This window comes from Anolis carolinensis, chromosome 2 (genome assembly GCF_035594765.1).
Source record: "Anolis carolinensis isolate JA03-04 chromosome 2, rAnoCar3.1.pri, whole genome shotgun sequence".
In the NCBI taxonomy this organism is placed as follows: domain Eukaryota; kingdom Metazoa; phylum Chordata; class Lepidosauria; order Squamata; family Dactyloidae; genus Anolis; species Anolis carolinensis.
Genome location: NC_085842.1, coordinates 257626189 through 257643008, shown reverse-complemented (window position 1 = coordinate 257643008; position 16820 = coordinate 257626189). Strand labels below are relative to the sequence as shown.

Below are 16820 nucleotides of genomic sequence, written 5' to 3'. Positions count from 1 at the left end.
TTAGTCATTACTTGTTGCCTGTAGCCAAAGTGAAGAACCAATGTGAGAGAGCACAGGAGAAAAAGAAGAACCATTCCCTCTTTCCCCCCTTTCCTTCTCCAACCACTTTATCATTCCAGCTAGCATCACTATAGGCAATGAGCAGTGACTACTACCAGTTTCGTGCTCAGTGGTTGCTGCTATTCTCAGAACAATGCGGAAGGCAAGTGCCATCCCCTGGCCCCAAGACTGCTGAAGTCTGGGGAAAGCACAATGGCTGTGGAATTGTAGGCAAACTCTGGGGCTTCAGCATCAGAGCATCCTGCAACCTTCTAAAATGTGGGACGAGACTGCATTAAGTGATCTTCTCTTGCATTAAGGAGAATTAATCCCATGCATCGTGTGGGTGCCATGGAAACCATCCACCCAAACATCAACTCCTTTGGCCTATATAGATGCATGCCTAGAAGTCTTAATTCTTCTTAATTCTTATCCATGATTTTATCATTATGTATTGTATGTGGTTTTATAACTTGTTTTATTGTTGTTTGATTTGTTTTACTGCTTGTTTTTATATTGTTGATGACCGGGCTTGGCCCCATGTAAGCCGCCCCGAGTCCCTTTAGGAAAATGGGGCGGGGTATAAGAATAATTTATTATTATTAATATTATTATTATTGTTATTGTTATTTCTAATGTCAGATTTGTATTCATGTATTATTTTTTATAAAGAAAATGGCATATTAATCTTTTGAATGCAGTGGGATATTTATTGGCAACTAATGGGGTATTTATAATAAATATCAGATGTCTATGTATCTAAAATGAATAGTAAAGGAAACTCTGTTCAGTTGAAAGACATAGTTTTTTTTGCAATAATGTACAGCTAATGTAACCCACGTATATTAAGAATTCTTCTATTTTAAGAGATTATGATTAAACATTTACTTTTACGTATGTACTTCTAGGTTATTTGATGATATACACGGTCCCACTTGGGGTAATAAAATTACTGTTGTAGCAATATATACACAAATCCAAAACTGCACCTAAATAGAGCAAGGGGTTATTCTGATGAAAACTAAACAGTCAGATTAAAAGTGATAAATATGTATCTTGAATGTCAGACTCACTGTGCCATTTAATTTTCCATCATCATTCATTTTCTAACTGTCAAAGAAGTCTGTGGACATGTGAGATGTATTGGAAAAAGCACAACAAAGTAATTTGCCCACAGAAAATAATTTCACTGAATCAATTTTATGCCAGAAAAATTGCCCTGAGGGTTGAGTGAAATGTATTGAGTAAAATGACTTCTCTATCTTCATGGTGCTAATTGTTTTTTCTCATTCAGCTAATCTTCCAGTACCAACTATTGCTGCAATAGACGGCATTGCATTAGGTGGTGGCCTAGAATTGGCTCTAGCCTGTGACATACGAGTGGCAGGTAAGGTTTAGTCATATTTGTATAATTGTTACCAAATGTTTATTTAGGAAAGTGATTTTTTAATTTTTTTAATATTCTATTTAAGGTATCATCTACACCTAAGTTAGTGACATGTTATCGCTATATATTTATGCTGGCTTCATATAATATAATACTTTATAATAATACTTTATTTTTCTATCCTGCCACCATCTCCCGGAGAGACTCGGGGCGGCTAACATGGGGCCGAGCCCAAAACAGAAACAAAGTATAACAATTTAAAACCCATATCAATAAGTAAATACAAATATACAACAATCAAATAAAAATCGATTAAAAACATAACATACAATAAAACATATAAACTATAGATCCTTGGCTGGGGAGGAAGGTTTACAAACAAATGCAACTTAAGAACAAACCTACAGAATCCATCTTGTTCGTAAGTTGGGGATTGCCTGTACTGGTAGTTTTTATTTTGTCACTACAGGGATTAACAGGTGTGAGGTTCAAGTGTATCTCAGCCAACAGAGTAGATGTTTTCCTGGGCATTCTATCTTTAACAATAAATCTGGCATCAGAGGCAAAAATAACAGAGAATGAATTGATAGATTCCTACACCTTAAACAGAAAAAGCTGTTCAATGTGTTTAATTAATTTTTGCATCCAAAACTAATGATGTGCACATGTGACATGAAACAACCGGATAAGCTCAACTTTGCATAAGTAGATAGTAAAGAAAAATGTTTATAATTCCCAAGAGACCACTTGAAAGCTTTTTTCAAAGTGCATCCATCTTTTTTTTTTCTTTTATTAGCTTCCTCTTCTGCTTATGATTGCTATTTTAATGGTCAAATGTCTACATCTATGCAATTTGAAAATTGTGGAAGTAGCTGGTTAGGCAGACTTACCTGCATTTGCTTTTCCCTATGGTTTCGTGTTCAACATATTCCTTACGGGATTCTGGATACTCCGGCTATTAAGATCACCTGTTATAGGCTATAGTAGGATAAGCTGGAGGAGGATCCCATTATTACCCAACTCATTCTTTTATTGCATTGTTTATTGCAAATACAGAGTTGCAACCGGACATTGAAGGTCCATGTTCTCCAGTCTTTCTTTACTATGCTAATGTTGCTAAAATCTTCCAGCTACATAGAGAACAAAGAAGAAAAGGGGGGAGGGCTGGGAAAAGATAAAAAGGCTTTGTAAAAAAGAGGTTCTTTGCCTATACTTACTTAGGAAATGCCTTTTCTGAGGCAGTAGTCAATTGGATTTACCACAGAATAATTAGTATGCCCCTGAGTTTTTAAAATATTTTTCAGATTTCTAAAAGGATAAAAATATGTCTAATCGTGCAGATCACAATTCCTGTTTACATAGCTGAGACCAATCAATTCTTTTTGCCAAGACAAAGACATCCCCATCACTGCTTTTTGTCCATCATTGATATTATGTTCTATTCCACGACCATACCTCGAAAAATCTGACTGGGCCACGGTAGTCCACGCTTTGGTTACCTCCAGATTGAATTACTGCAATGCACTCTACGTGGGGCCGCCCTTGAAGACGGCACGGACATTTCCACTGGTTCAAAGGTCAGCAGCCAGGCTCCTAATGGGAGTTAACTATAGGAAATGCACAACACCGGTCTTAATTCAAGATGCAGGTACTGGTCTATAAAGCCCTATATGGCTCAGGCCCTGCTTATCTCCGTGATCGCACCTGCCCCTATGAATCAGCGCAGGCCTTAAGATCTGCCAGGGATTCCCTCCTCTCGCTCCCACCACCATCGCAAGTGCAGCTGGTGGGGATGAAGGAGAGGGCCTTCTTGGTGATGGTCCCCTGGCTCTGGAGCACCCTCCCCAGAGAGATCAGGCAAGCTCCTACATTGTCCTCTTTCTGCAAGGAACTGAAAACCTGGTGGTTCCTGCAGGTCCCCCCCCCCTCCCCGATTGTCAATTAAGACCCTGCTCTGCACTATCTATTCCCTGGCCCTATGATATTCTGATGCACTAATTTTACCTATCCCTTATAATTATAATTGACCATGTCCACCTTGAAGTTCTGTTTACTGGTATTTAAATCCTTGATGAAGTATACTGATTACTTTGTCTTATGATGTTGATTGTTATGTGTATTATGTTGAATTTTGTTGTTTGGTTTTTTTTGACAATTGAATGTATGTTCATGTTGGAATCCGCCCTGAGTCCTCTTGAGGAGATAGACCGGAATATAAATAAAGTTCTTGTATTATTATTATTCCATTGTAACAGTGTTTTGTGACCATGTACTCAATTATAATTGAGTCTTGTAGGAATAATATGAACTTAACTCTAACTTGTATTTTGTATGTTCAGAGATAAAGGGAACATGAGAAAATTCTATGTGTAGAAAGACATCTATTTGAAAAAGAATGAGGCAGAGAAATTTGAATAAGTGGGTTTTTATTTGTTATCTTGTATTTCCATTTTTTTCCCCTTGATATGCTTCCTTAAATCGTTTATAACTATTTGGATTGGGGGGAAACATTACACATTTGTGAATAAAAAAATTACAAAGAAATTTCTTTAGCTTGTCTTAACTTTGCAAAATAGGACTGACAGTGGACTAAATCCTGTTTTAATCCCAACAGGAATAACAGTAAATTTAGGCTGGCTGTATACTGTAAAATTAAGGCACTATGGCCCAGTTTAACTTCTATGGCTCAGTGCTATGGAATCCTGGAATTTATAGTTCAGAGGGGCCTTGCACTCTGGCAGAGAAGGCTAAAGACTTTGAAAACTACAACTCCCATGATTCCATAGTATTGAGCCATGGCCTCAGTGAATAGGACTTGCCTATTAACACAAACCAATATAAAAAAGATACATGAAGATGCTATAAGATAATGTTTATTTTTTCAGCCTGTTAATAAAATTTAAAGTATTGTTGAGGGAGACAGAAAACAGTCTGTATAAATACATGAGGAAAAGCATATTTTATGCAAATTACTGGCTGTTTAATATATTTACCCGAAAAGCTTATCTGATCCTGTGTGTTTTAGTGAATTCAAGAACAAAAGGTTTTTATTTTTATCTTAAACAGGTCAAGTGCATCAATAATTTTTACATAAGTTCCTGTTTATTTAATTAAAGCAATTTATAGATTTCACAAGAACTAACTTCTTCTTCTTTTTTAGCCACTTCTGCAAAGATGGGTTTAGTTGAAACAAAGTTAGCAATAATTCCTGGTGCAGGTATGAACATTTTTTTTTATAATAATGTAATAGTTCTGGTATTTCTGATTTTTCTGTTCACTACATTGCTGTAATGAGGCACCCTGGTTGTTGGTCATTTGAGGATATCTTTGCCTGGAATTAAAAACAGAATGATGATTATGTTAGTTTACTGTTTTCCCTGCTGCTTGGCAACCCCCATGGATCTGACAGAGTAGTCTCTGAAGTGGTGTTGGAACTCTTGGTCTTTCCTTTTGTTTTGCTTTTGAGCATTCATACCCTAGCATGTCTCAGCTGTTTTTTGTTGAACCATGATATAGGAACAACATGCTTTTTTACTTTAAAGCAATGGAAACAAACTGTTCTATTTCTGGATTCTGCTTAGGTTCTGCCTTTTTCTTTCCCACATTTCCAACATTTATTGGCACATTTTAACACCTGTGGTGGTCATGCTACAAAGTAAACAACTACTGGAAACAGATTCATGTACATTTAGAAAAGATAATAAATACAGATTTCAAAATGACACCACAAATATACCTTTTGAACATGCCCGAAGAAGAATTGGAAAGGAAATATGGAAGAATTTTGTTTTATGTGACAGTGGCAGCTCGGATAGTATACGCTAGATATTGGAAAACCTCTGAGGTACCTCCCTTAGCAGAACTGGAACAATATATTACAGAGTTGCTGATAATGGACAAAATAACTGTACACTTAAGAGGGGAACCTTTAGATAACTTTGTTAATGAATGGCAACCAATGATCCAATATCTCAATGTAAAATTAATTTAAAAATGTACCTAGAGGAAGCTAATAGACTGAAGGCAAGGAGGAAACGGATATTAATTTGGAACTTACAATATCTTTATATGTACTATTCAAATAGAAGACTGTAACCCCTTATTGAAAATATATTGTCTGAGAAATGATTATGAAAGACTAATAGATGAAAGTATTGCACTGTATTCAACAAACATTTGCAATGTATTTATATTTGAATGAATTAAAATAAATAAATATTAAGGAAAAAAGAAAAGAGAAGAAGAATAAATAAGGCAGGCAACATTGGTGATTGGGAACCTTGGGCTCAATGCTGGAGGAAGTGAACATCCCAAGTTCACTCAATTCTGAAATGCCATAGGGGTTGAAAAGAAAAAGTGACACATTCTGCATTCTTTACTTCCGAATTGCATGAGGTGATTTTGTGAGGTTGTAGAGCTGAGGTATTAGTTTCTTTTAGTCCTTTCACATAATGATTGAGGAACTTTTGGGGAGGAAGAAGGAAAAGAGGAACTGACAGAATCAGGAAAGAGAAGGGGAGAAATACTTTTCATTTTCTCTTTAACCTTGTTTCCTTGCAAGTTCCTTGGAAGTCACACTGTTATCATGTGTTGAATTGAATAGTTTTCTCCTAAAAGACCAGTTAGTCTTATAATTGCTATAGATTCGAGCTTTCTTGAATCTATTTATATTAATGTTTGAAGTCTGTTGAAGGGTAGGGTAGGGAAGGGGATATTTGCCTTAAAAGCAGTAGCTGAATGACCAGGTGGCCTCTGAATTGCAAAATGGTTTGGACAGAATTAGTCTTACCTTTCTTTAGGGTTTCACTACAGATAATTTTTTTGCTTGCTTTCATATTCTCTTTGAGAAGCGTTTCAAAATCTTCTGTTTATGTCTGTGTCCTATGGGAACTGCTGAAAAATACAAAAACATCTTCCTTTCTCTTTCCCACCAAAGTTTATAATCTTAGTCTAAAATTTATGGTAAAGGTAATATCAGATTTATGATCTTAGAAAACATAAGAAACTGCCTTATTTTGAGTCAGACCATTGGTTTACCTTAGGCTCCTTCCACAAAGCTATATAAAATCCAACATTAGCTGCTTTGAACTGGGTTATATGGTAGTGTGGACTCAGATAACCCAGTTCAAGGCAGATATTTGGCTAGGGAAAGCTTTTAATGGTATTTGTCGTAAGTTATTGTTGTATATGGGGTGTTTAAATTGTTTTTTTTAAAATTGGTGTATGATGTTTTTAGTTAGTTATGTATTTTATGAATTGATGTACCGTGTTTCCCCTAAAATAAGATAGTGTCTTATATTAATTTTTGCTCCCGAAGATGTGCTAGGTCTTATTTTCAGGGGATGTCTTATTTTTTCATGAAGAAGAATTCACATTTATTGTTGAACAAAAAAATGAACATTTATTATATACTGTACAGTAGTTGTCATCATAAACCAGCATAATCAGACAAACTGAATCCTATCAAGAATTTCTTGTTACTACCAATATTTCCATGTACAACACTTTATGGTACGTACATTTCTGGTGTTCTGTTTGGCGGACATGCTTCCAAACAAAAACTTTGCTAGGTCTTACTTTTGGGGGAGGCCTTATATTTAGCAATTCAGCAAAACCTCTACTAGGTCTTATTTTCTGGGGATGTCTTATTTTAGGGGAAACAGGGTATATGTATTCGTGTTTTTAAACTTTTGTACGCCACTTTGAATACCACACATGGGGAAAAGCGGGATAGAAATGAATAATAATAATAATAATAATAATAATAATAATGTGGATTATCGGCCTTGATATTATATGGCTGTTTGGAAGGGCCCTTAGTCTAGTACTGCCAACCCTGACTAGAAGCAGCTCTCCACAGATGTTCATACAGAAGTCTTTCTCAGGGCACATCCAGACAGCTTCTGCACCTTTACCTGGGATGTCCAAACAACGCCTCAGGTAAAAACGATTTAATTAAGCACAAAGCAGGAAAATCCTACTTTGTGCTGAATTAATTAAGTACTGAATTAGATCCGGGTCTTCCTAATCCAGTATGACAGCTGTCTGGACTGCACAGCCCTTTTGCAATTTCTGGGCTGTTACCCCCACCCCCACCCCAAAGCCTTAACAACTAAAAATTACTACCCGTTACCTTGCTGCTGGCCCTCTCCTGGTGCATACGTAGAAATTGCGATTTTCCTCCCCCCCCCCCCAAAGTGTTAAGATGCATGCCTAGAAGTCTTAATTCTTCTTAATTCTTATCCATGATTTTATCATTATGTATTGTATGTGGTTTTATAACTTGTTTTATTGTTGTTTGATTTGTTTTACTGCTTGTTTTTATATTGTTGATGACTGGGCTTGGCCCCATGTAAGCCGCCCCTTCGGGGAGATGGGGCGGGGTATAAGAATAAAATTATTATTATTATTATTATTATTATTATTATTATTATTATTATTATTATTATTATTATTATTATTGTCTCTACATGCCAGGAAAGGGCCAACAGCAGGGTAATGATGACCAGGTAAGTAATTTTTAGTTTTTAAGGCTTTTCTGGGGAGTTTTTCTTGGTGCCTGGAACGTCCGGCAGGGCATCTGGACACCTCCCCCCCCAGGAAGGCACGTTTTCTGCTATGTGGGGGGTGTGGGGACAGAAGTCCAGCAGCCATCAGATTGGACTTTTCCTCTGTGTGGAACCGATGTCAGCTCTATCTGAAGATTTCAGGTGTTGCTGGTAGTTTGCAATTCAATTTTTAACCAGGGCAAATACTAGTTGGCTTCTGAAGTCTGATAATATCAGGTGTGTTCATTAACACAAATCTCTTCCCCCCCTTTCATTTTCACATGATGGCAGCAGTCTATCAACTCAAAATTTATATTTAATATGCAAAACATAAATAACTGCAGTAAATGTGGGTTTCTCTCAAAATCAATTGAACACTTAGGATTAATTTGAAGGCTTGCTTTTGTAAGCAAAATATTCCTCACCATTACTAGTCTGTTGAAAACTTTGCGTTATTTGCATTTAATAATATTTTATAATGTTTGCTTTATGTTTCTTTTTAAATAAATAGCCTCAAGAGAAATTGTTAATAGCACAGAAAGCAGATGTTTGAACAGCCACTCTTGCTTCCAAGTAATTAAACAAAGTATGTAGAGTGTTAATGAGAATAGGTGGATTAGTTCTGCTTCTGTAAATTAGGGTGAATTGTGGTGTGTAGATGCTTCCTGCTGCTTTTTTAAAAAGCAAGAACAAGTCTTAATTCAAATGAGTTTTTTTGTAATTGGCTTGATAAATATTTAAGTGATAATGCTTCTCAGGCAAATATGCAAATATTATACAACAATTTTCAGAGCCTTTTCAAATTACTTTTATATTTTAGAAAGTCTAATCTGACAACAAATATTATGATGTTATGTAGGTTGGTATACTGGATTCTTTGTATATGTGGATTGTTTTTTAGAAAACATATGTTTAGTTATTTAATGTATATCCAATATGACACCCATGGTGGCTTACAATAAAAGTTAAAATAAAATACAAGTAAAACAATCTATAATACACCATCTTATAATCTACTTGTTAAATATAATTTCAAACATTTTAAAAGAAATTTAAAACATAAAGATCAAAATCCAGCGAACACAAGCCATTTCAATGTCTTTTCTGCTACAACCAGTTTAAAGTCAAAGGCTTGCCAAAAAGAGAGTAGAGTGAAGGAAAACCAAACCTTGTGTTCTTAGTTTAGAAATAAGGGAGGCTTTGGTCTCTTGTCTCACTTATTTCACCACTGGAAGCTCCCTAGTAAGCCAGGAAGCTTCTTGGTTCCAGTTCATGGAAGGGGGGAGAGTTAGCCCTGACCGTTCGTTCATTCCAGAATTCAACCAACTCTTCAACAGAATTGCCTGCTAAGGTAACAGACAACTGTCAGTGAAAGTGGAAAATGTGAATAAAAAACCTTATATATTTGACTGTGAGAGAACACATCTATGAATCTGTAGGCTTCACATGATGACTCTGTGATTAACTCCAGCTGTTACTAGGCTATAGTGCTGAACTGGAAGATCTAGAGATTCCTAGAGAGCTCATATAAATCAAATCTGTGAATAATCAAATCCACAAATGTTATACCTGAAATTGTGGATGGTCTACTATGTAATATAGCACATATAATGTAACTTTCATGAATCAACATGTCAAGACATTCAAAACATCACAATTCAAAAAGGAAGTCACATTTCAGGTGATATGCAAAAGAATTGCTGGGTCCAAATGCCCTTGATGATTGCTTATTTTAGAGGTAAAGATCTTCATACATCTTAATCTGGTAAACAGTAAAAGCTTAGTCAAAATAATGTTCATTGTAGAGTATTTGGTCAATTACCTGGATCCCCCAATAAGATAACATAAGGTTTGAATACCAAGATGTTAAATCCATGGAAATAAAGATTCCTGTATCCACTTCTCTGTATTCCACATATTTCACGAGAGTCTCCAGCTTTGTGGAGATACATTTTGGAAGGATTCGTTTGAAACAAAGATCAGGAAACTTTTCCCCTATGAAGTTACTTAGCTTAATTTATTTGAACATCCAAGCAAATACTATATCCATAGATTTGTGCAAATTTGACCCAAAATGAAATCCATGTGAACAGTATTATACGCAAACATATATTTATAAAAACACTCCCTGTTTTGTTTTAGAAAGTAAGAAAATATAGTGGGGGAAGCAAAAAATCTGTACATAAAACTGTGTTTACCCAGAGTTTAGAAAGAAACTGAAAAAAATTGTGTTACTACGAGATTTGTCTGTGTAGATACTTGTGAATGTGGCTTTTCATTTACTTGGATGTATTAGTTACTATATTCTTTGAAGCATTCTTCCATGTAATTGGGTACAGGATTTCAATTTAAGGTTAATGTTTATTTTCTGAGTGACTGAAAATGCTAAATTTTGGCATAAAAAAGAAAAGAAAGGATCTAGAATTTGATCTCTATAGGAAGGGTGATACATTTAATTCACTTTCTGATTACATTAAGGTGTGGGAGTGCATCAAATGTGTTACGAACATTTATAAATCAATCCAGCATAGGTACTTTAATTTGCTTTTATTGTCAAATCAGATTAAATTTATGAAAGTAACAAGGTTTTATTTTGGGTAAAATATGTTGGGAGAGAAATCTGTAGCACATCAAAATGTATGATAATGGTCTTGTTACGCATATAAAGGTATGATCTCTAGAACTCATTTATAAGTTAGACTCTTATAAATACACTGTCCTTGAGTTATCATGTTTGTTGCTATTGAAGTTGTTAACACTTTATTTGTATTGAAATGGAGGCTGAGGGTTTTTCAATCCAAGAAGTTTTATCAGTATTGCTGCATACTGATCTTAAATGCGAGAGTGAAATACATGCAAAAACACATTTCTTAAAAAAGATATTCTGATTAAAAGAATTTTTAAGTATTTACTTTCTGAGACTGAATTTTATATATTGCTTAATAAAGTAACAGTAAGAACACTTTTTTGTGTGCTTTATGCCATCGTGAGGTAAAGGTTTTTCTTTTTGTCCTTATTTTGTTTACAGGCTTCAAGTATTTTCCTACATAAAATTGTTCAGCTAATTTATTCTCATAGGACTATTTGCCTTTCTTTTCCCATCCCATTTAAACTAGGTCACTGATTCGAGGCACTGGTCCAAGCTGTGAGAGTTATCTGATGGTCAAAACATAGTCATAGAAATAATGATGCACTGTCAGCAAGGCCACTTCTTCTTTCATGCACATAAATTAAAATACCCTAAAATTAATTTAACCAATGACCTGTTACTAACTACAGCCCATCATTCTATACTGTATAAAGTTTCAAAAAGTATCTGGAAACACATTCTCCATGTTAGGTGATTATATACAGCTTTGTGTACTCTGTTATATGTAGCATCTATAGCATGTTTTCTTTATTCTTTTAAAAATTGAAATACATATTTAAGTTGTCAGAGAGAGGGGGCGAAATATAAATAAAGTATTATTATCATCATTATTATTATTAGTACTGCTAATTTGTTTTAATCATTTCACCTGTGTTATAAAAACAAAAGCTCCCAAATAACAAACACAAATTTAAATAAACCAGGGACAATAAAAATGGAGTAAAACAGAGAAGGTATAGTATGAGTATGTAACTGGATTTACATTATAAACATTTTAATAATTTAAATAAAACTGCACGTCACAAAAAATTAGATACATGAAAAACCATTTACATTTTTGATGCCACAAAAATTCAGACATGGTGCCAGGAAAACCTTCTGATGAAACTATGTGTGGAAGGCCCACTGTGAACATATTAGTATGTTCAATGTGATAGATTCTTGGGGGAGTCTGGAAAAAAACTGGTATCTATTTAGATTTTTGAACTTTTGCAGTGTTTTAAACAGTAACATTGCTGAGGTAAGTCCTATATTTTTGGCCTGAAATTCAGAGGCAATATCACAACCCCAGTGGCTCAGTGTGTTAAAGCACTGAGCTGCTGAACTTACGGACCAAAAGTTTGCAGGTTCAAATCCGGGGAGTGGAATGAGCGCCCGCTGTTAGCCCCAGCTTCTGCCAACCTAGCAGTTCAAAAACATGCAAATGTGAGTAGATCAATAGGCGGGAAGGTAACAGCGCTCCATGCAGTCATGCTGGCCACATGACCTTGGAGGTGTCTATACCTACCTACTTACTTAGGTGATCCCTCGTAGGTTGAGGACGATTGTCTTCCATTTCTGGTGTCTTGGGGGTGGGTCTGTAGGTGGCTGAAGAGACCTATTCTTGACCCGCATGTTCTCCCGCAGTGAGGGCATTGGTTTCCAGGTGGAAGGCGGTCCCGGTCAGGGTTGGCTTGACGCTCCTTCCTCTTGTCACATTTCTCCCTTAAGCCCTCCATTCGTGCCTCTTCGAACTCCGCAGCAGTGCTGGACAACACTGGCTCTTTGGCTTAGAAATTGAGATGAGCACCAACCCCCAGAGTCGGATACGACTGGATTTAACATCAGCGGAAACCTTTACCTTTACTATCGCAACTTGAGTACATTAGTAAGCCAAAGGGAATCTTACCAATGTGGTGCATGCCTTAGTTACATCCTGTCTGGATTCTATAACGTGCTCTATGTGGGGCTGTCTCTGAAGAGTGCTTGGAAACTTCACTTGGTCCAAAGAGCTTCAGGCAGGTTGCTGACTGGGACTGGCTACAGGGAGCAGACAACCCCCTTGTTGCAGCAGCTCCATAGACTGCCAGTCTTTTTTCGGGCGCTATTCAAAGTGCTAGTTATGACCTTTAAAGCCCTAGATGGCTCAGGTCCAGGCTGTTTGGCTAACCACATCCCCTTGTACAAATCTGCCAGGGCCCTGAGATCTTCAGGAAAAATCCTTCTCTCAGTCCCACCTCTATCTCAAACTTGGTTGGTGGGTACGAGAGAGAGGGCCTTCTTGGTGGCTGCCCCTGGACTCTGGAACTCCCTGCTCAGGGAAGCCAGAATGGCCATCTCCCTGCTTTCAGTGACAAGCTAAAACCTTTTTATTCAGGCAAACTTTTAAAGATGAAGGTATTTAAGATCAATTTAGGAGGTACTATGGTTTTTAACTCTGAATTTGTTTTAATGGTTTATAACTGGATTTTTTAAAATGCTGATTATATTTAATCCTGTTTTATTGTTTGTATATTTGTATATTTTTAATGGTTATGCTGATGCTTTTGTTAAGCCGCTTTATCTCCCATCGGGAGATAAAGCAGGATATTAATGATGATGATGATGATGATGATGATGATGTATGATCAATATAGCCACTTGGAATTTCAAAAGTAGATATAAGGCTACATACAAGATCATTTGGAGTATAAATACAAAATTCAGCTGAATGTCTTTTTTGTGTTGGAGGAACTGTTGAATTTTCCATCTTCAAGACTGCATATTTTACTCAGATTTTGAAAATAACTTGTTGTTTAGCTTCTTAAGTTCACCATTTTCCTAGTAATTTCACCTAGTTTTCTAGATTCTTCAATTAACATTGAAGTAAAAATGTGCTGTAGTTAATTATGTTGTGAGAATTCATTAGAATTTGTTTGGCCTATGCAGTGGTCCAGTCTTTTGTTTATTAAATTTTAGTTGATTCTTTTATAATTGGTTCACTTGCAGAGAAGAAATGTGTTGAATACTTGGTTTTCATCACAATAGAGTCTGAAAATCTCCTTAATGCAGCCCTCTTGTCATGAAAATATCAGTCAACTTGCAAGTAAAGGCATGACTGAAATTACTATTAGGTTTTGTAACTACCTTAAGCTACCTTAATTACAAGCATGGAACTTAAATTGGTTTAACAAAAATAGAGATTGGGAAAATGAATGGATTTATGAATTAATTTAACAAGTTTCGAATATAATATAAGGTATACTAAATATAGCACTTCTATTCCAGTTTGACTGCTATGGCTGCATTTTGTGGAATCCTGGGGTTTGTTGTTTATTAAGACCTGAGAACCCTCTGGCTGATCATTCTAAATGCTCTTTCATAATTTACAGATTCCAGCAATGGTAGTTAAAGTACAATAATAATACTGTGATAGGAACCTATGCAAAATATAAATCTGATTACATTCCAGTGATTTCTATCAGTCCTCTAGATTGCAACACAAGCCAGTGATTATAGAATAGTGGTGACCATTTTCATTACAAAAACCACAGTTCAAGCGAATCAAATGTTTTCTAAAAACTCACATCATTCACATGCCATTTGAATAAGATATTAAATATTTCCATATGCTTAGTACTCCCTTTACCTTTCTTGTGGCACGTCTCTTTGTCTTTCAAGAACAAAGTGTTCGATGGCACTGCCTTTGGCCTTGCATCCTTATAAATTGTTTGCCTGCTGACTCAAAAAGTGTACAGTGAGATACTTCAGTCTCTGTGTCACTTCACTATCTGATTTAATAGTGACATTGCTTGAAATTTTGATCTATTTCTTTGTAGCTTTTGTTACCTTTGAATGTTTTCCTGATTGATATTTTAATTCACCCTTTAAATTCTTTTCCAAAACTAGTAAGAATATCTTTGTAAGCAACTCAGATTTGCTGAAACTTTCTTAAAAAGTATTTTATATGTGAATATCACAATGATAAACATGCTATATTATTCTAAAAGTACAAGGATATCCACCAGACCTTTATTTAGACATCCCAAATCTTTTAAATTACCTATCATTCCTATTAAAGGTTGAACATCCAAAATCTGAATATCTTCCCACCCAAACTTCTTGCTGCCAGACACCTGCTTCCACTTTATTTTCTCCTCTTCTTCTGTCTGCCTGTCACAGGAAGAAAGGAGCACCTCACCTCACTTTATTGCTATGTCTGCTACACTCCCTCTTCTGATTCCGTCCCGCTCTCAGGATCATTGGCGGTATCCCCATGAAGCTACCACACTGGTGGCTCTGGCAGAAGTGAGAGTAGGACTCTTCCACATTCCTGACAGTGGTGCCCCGCTAAGGTGATAATGGCAGGAGTGATGGCATTACAAAACCAGTAGCTTTGCTTCCTTGCTAGCTTTCCTGCCAGGGCTACTTTTCCTCCTCACCAGGAGGAACAGCCGAAGCAAGATCTGCCAAGGGTACAAGAATGCAGAGGAAATGTGTGGAGAGAGAATGTGGGAACTGTGGATAGTGTCAGCATCAGTGGTAGTATTCCCACTGTCATCACAGGACAGAAAGAGGCCTCTCCTCACACACCTGTTGCACCTCACATTTACTTTCCTTAATCTCTGCCCCCCCCCCCCCCCCCAAGATGAGCAGGTGTGCATGTGGCTGTGAGGAGAATGCAGCCATGGCTTTGAAATACCTGTGAGAGTTCAGGAATGTGCAAGTGATGTAAGCTGGTCATTGAAGCACATTGAGGTATATTTTTTAATTATATGCAAGTACAAATTTCCAGAATTCAAAACAATCCAAAATGCTTTTGGTTCCAAGCATTTTGAACAAGAGGTCTGTAACATCAGTACAAAGAGACTGTTGAAAACTACTCCTGTTACTAAAGGATTTGCCACTATGGGCTGAGAGTGACTGTATCTATCAGTTATTATTAGCTGTTTCATTTAATCGGAAGTGGTAAAAAAGCCAAAGGCTCTTTTTATTTGATGAGTAATTAAGAAAGATTCTTCTGTTTGAAAGTTTTTTGTACAGTTGTTTTTGGCCTTATGGTACTGCTGTTTTTATATCATTTGCATTGTTTGCAGTTTAAGCTGGAAAATCTTATGTCAGTACGGTGGTGAATCCACTCCAGGTTTTTGTCCACATTTTAAAAGAGCTCTCCAATGAACTGATATACCTTTGGGTAAACTCAGAGTAGATTTACTGTCCACTGATATCTAAGCGGCCAAAATGTACTGCTTCTTTGTTAGTGCAGTAGTTCAGCAATAGTACGGAAAAAGTTAGATAATGGTGAAAAATGTTATTACAAAATCTGTTTTGGTAATTGATATCATATGGTACATCTTTCTATAACTCTTGTAAGATTGGGAAGTTTTGAACCATGTTTAATAAAAACTATATGTGAGCTTTTTATAAAGAGGTCCTGAATGAAGAGAGCAATTCAGGAGATTATGGGTTTTTGTTAATTAGTTTTGTTTGTTTCATTGAAGCTTCTAGTGTACTGAAAGGTGTAAGAAAAATAAAACAAGATAAAAACACCAAAAGAGGAAAAATGAAACAATTTAGTTGAATGAAATGTTTTGAAATAATAATTTATATTTCATGTAGGAGATAATAGTCATAAAATATTTTGATAAAATGATTGGACTGGTATGACAAAGAAGGAGGAAAGAACTATTAAAGAGAGCTTTGAAAGAGACATAAGTTTTGGACAGGAAAAGGCAGCAGAGAAGGAAATGAGTTTGGGCAGACAGAGCTATTCTCTTCTCCTTCTATAGTTGTTGACCGATTTTAATAGGCCTTCAGCTGACCTCGTAAGGGGATGTATTTCCTATTCCAGTCCACGAGATATAGAACACAGACAATAATTTGGAAATATTTACAAATATCTCATATTAATTTTTGCTCCCAAACATGTGTGAAGAGAGCCCAAATTGTACTCAACTCAGGCAGGAGGAAATCCTTTTTGAATCCCACCGCTGCCTCCAATTGAGGAGATGTGTGCGCGTGTGAGAGGGAGGGATGGAGGATGTGTGAGTGTATGACAGGGAGGATTTAGGGGATAAGGAAGGATAACCGAACTGATGGGTTTAAATGAGTAAAGATGGTAACTTATATATAAAAGTACGGTAACTTATATAGACAGCTACAGTAACTGCCACCAACGTGAGGTAACAGGCTTACAGAGAGGCAAGGAGACTTATCTTTATGAACAATAACAAAATTC

General features: G+C 36.3%; 1 protein-coding gene across 3 annotated transcripts in view; it reads left to right on the top strand.

Annotated features, from left to right (window-relative positions):
• The window catches only part of auh (AU RNA binding methylglutaconyl-CoA hydratase), a 94491-nt gene that overhangs the window by 63228 nt on the left and 14443 nt on the right, over nt 1-16820 (top strand). For 2 of the 3 annotated variants that reach the window (XM_016990773.2, XM_062972115.1), the window contains exons 5-6: nt 1334-1426; nt 4587-4643. In XM_016990773.2, coding sequence (XP_016846262.2) covers nt 1334-1426; nt 4587-4643 — 150 coding nt within the window. The remainder of the gene's footprint in view (nt 1-1333; nt 1427-4586; nt 4644-16820) is intronic. The other variant, XM_062972116.1, reaches the window with a different exon arrangement.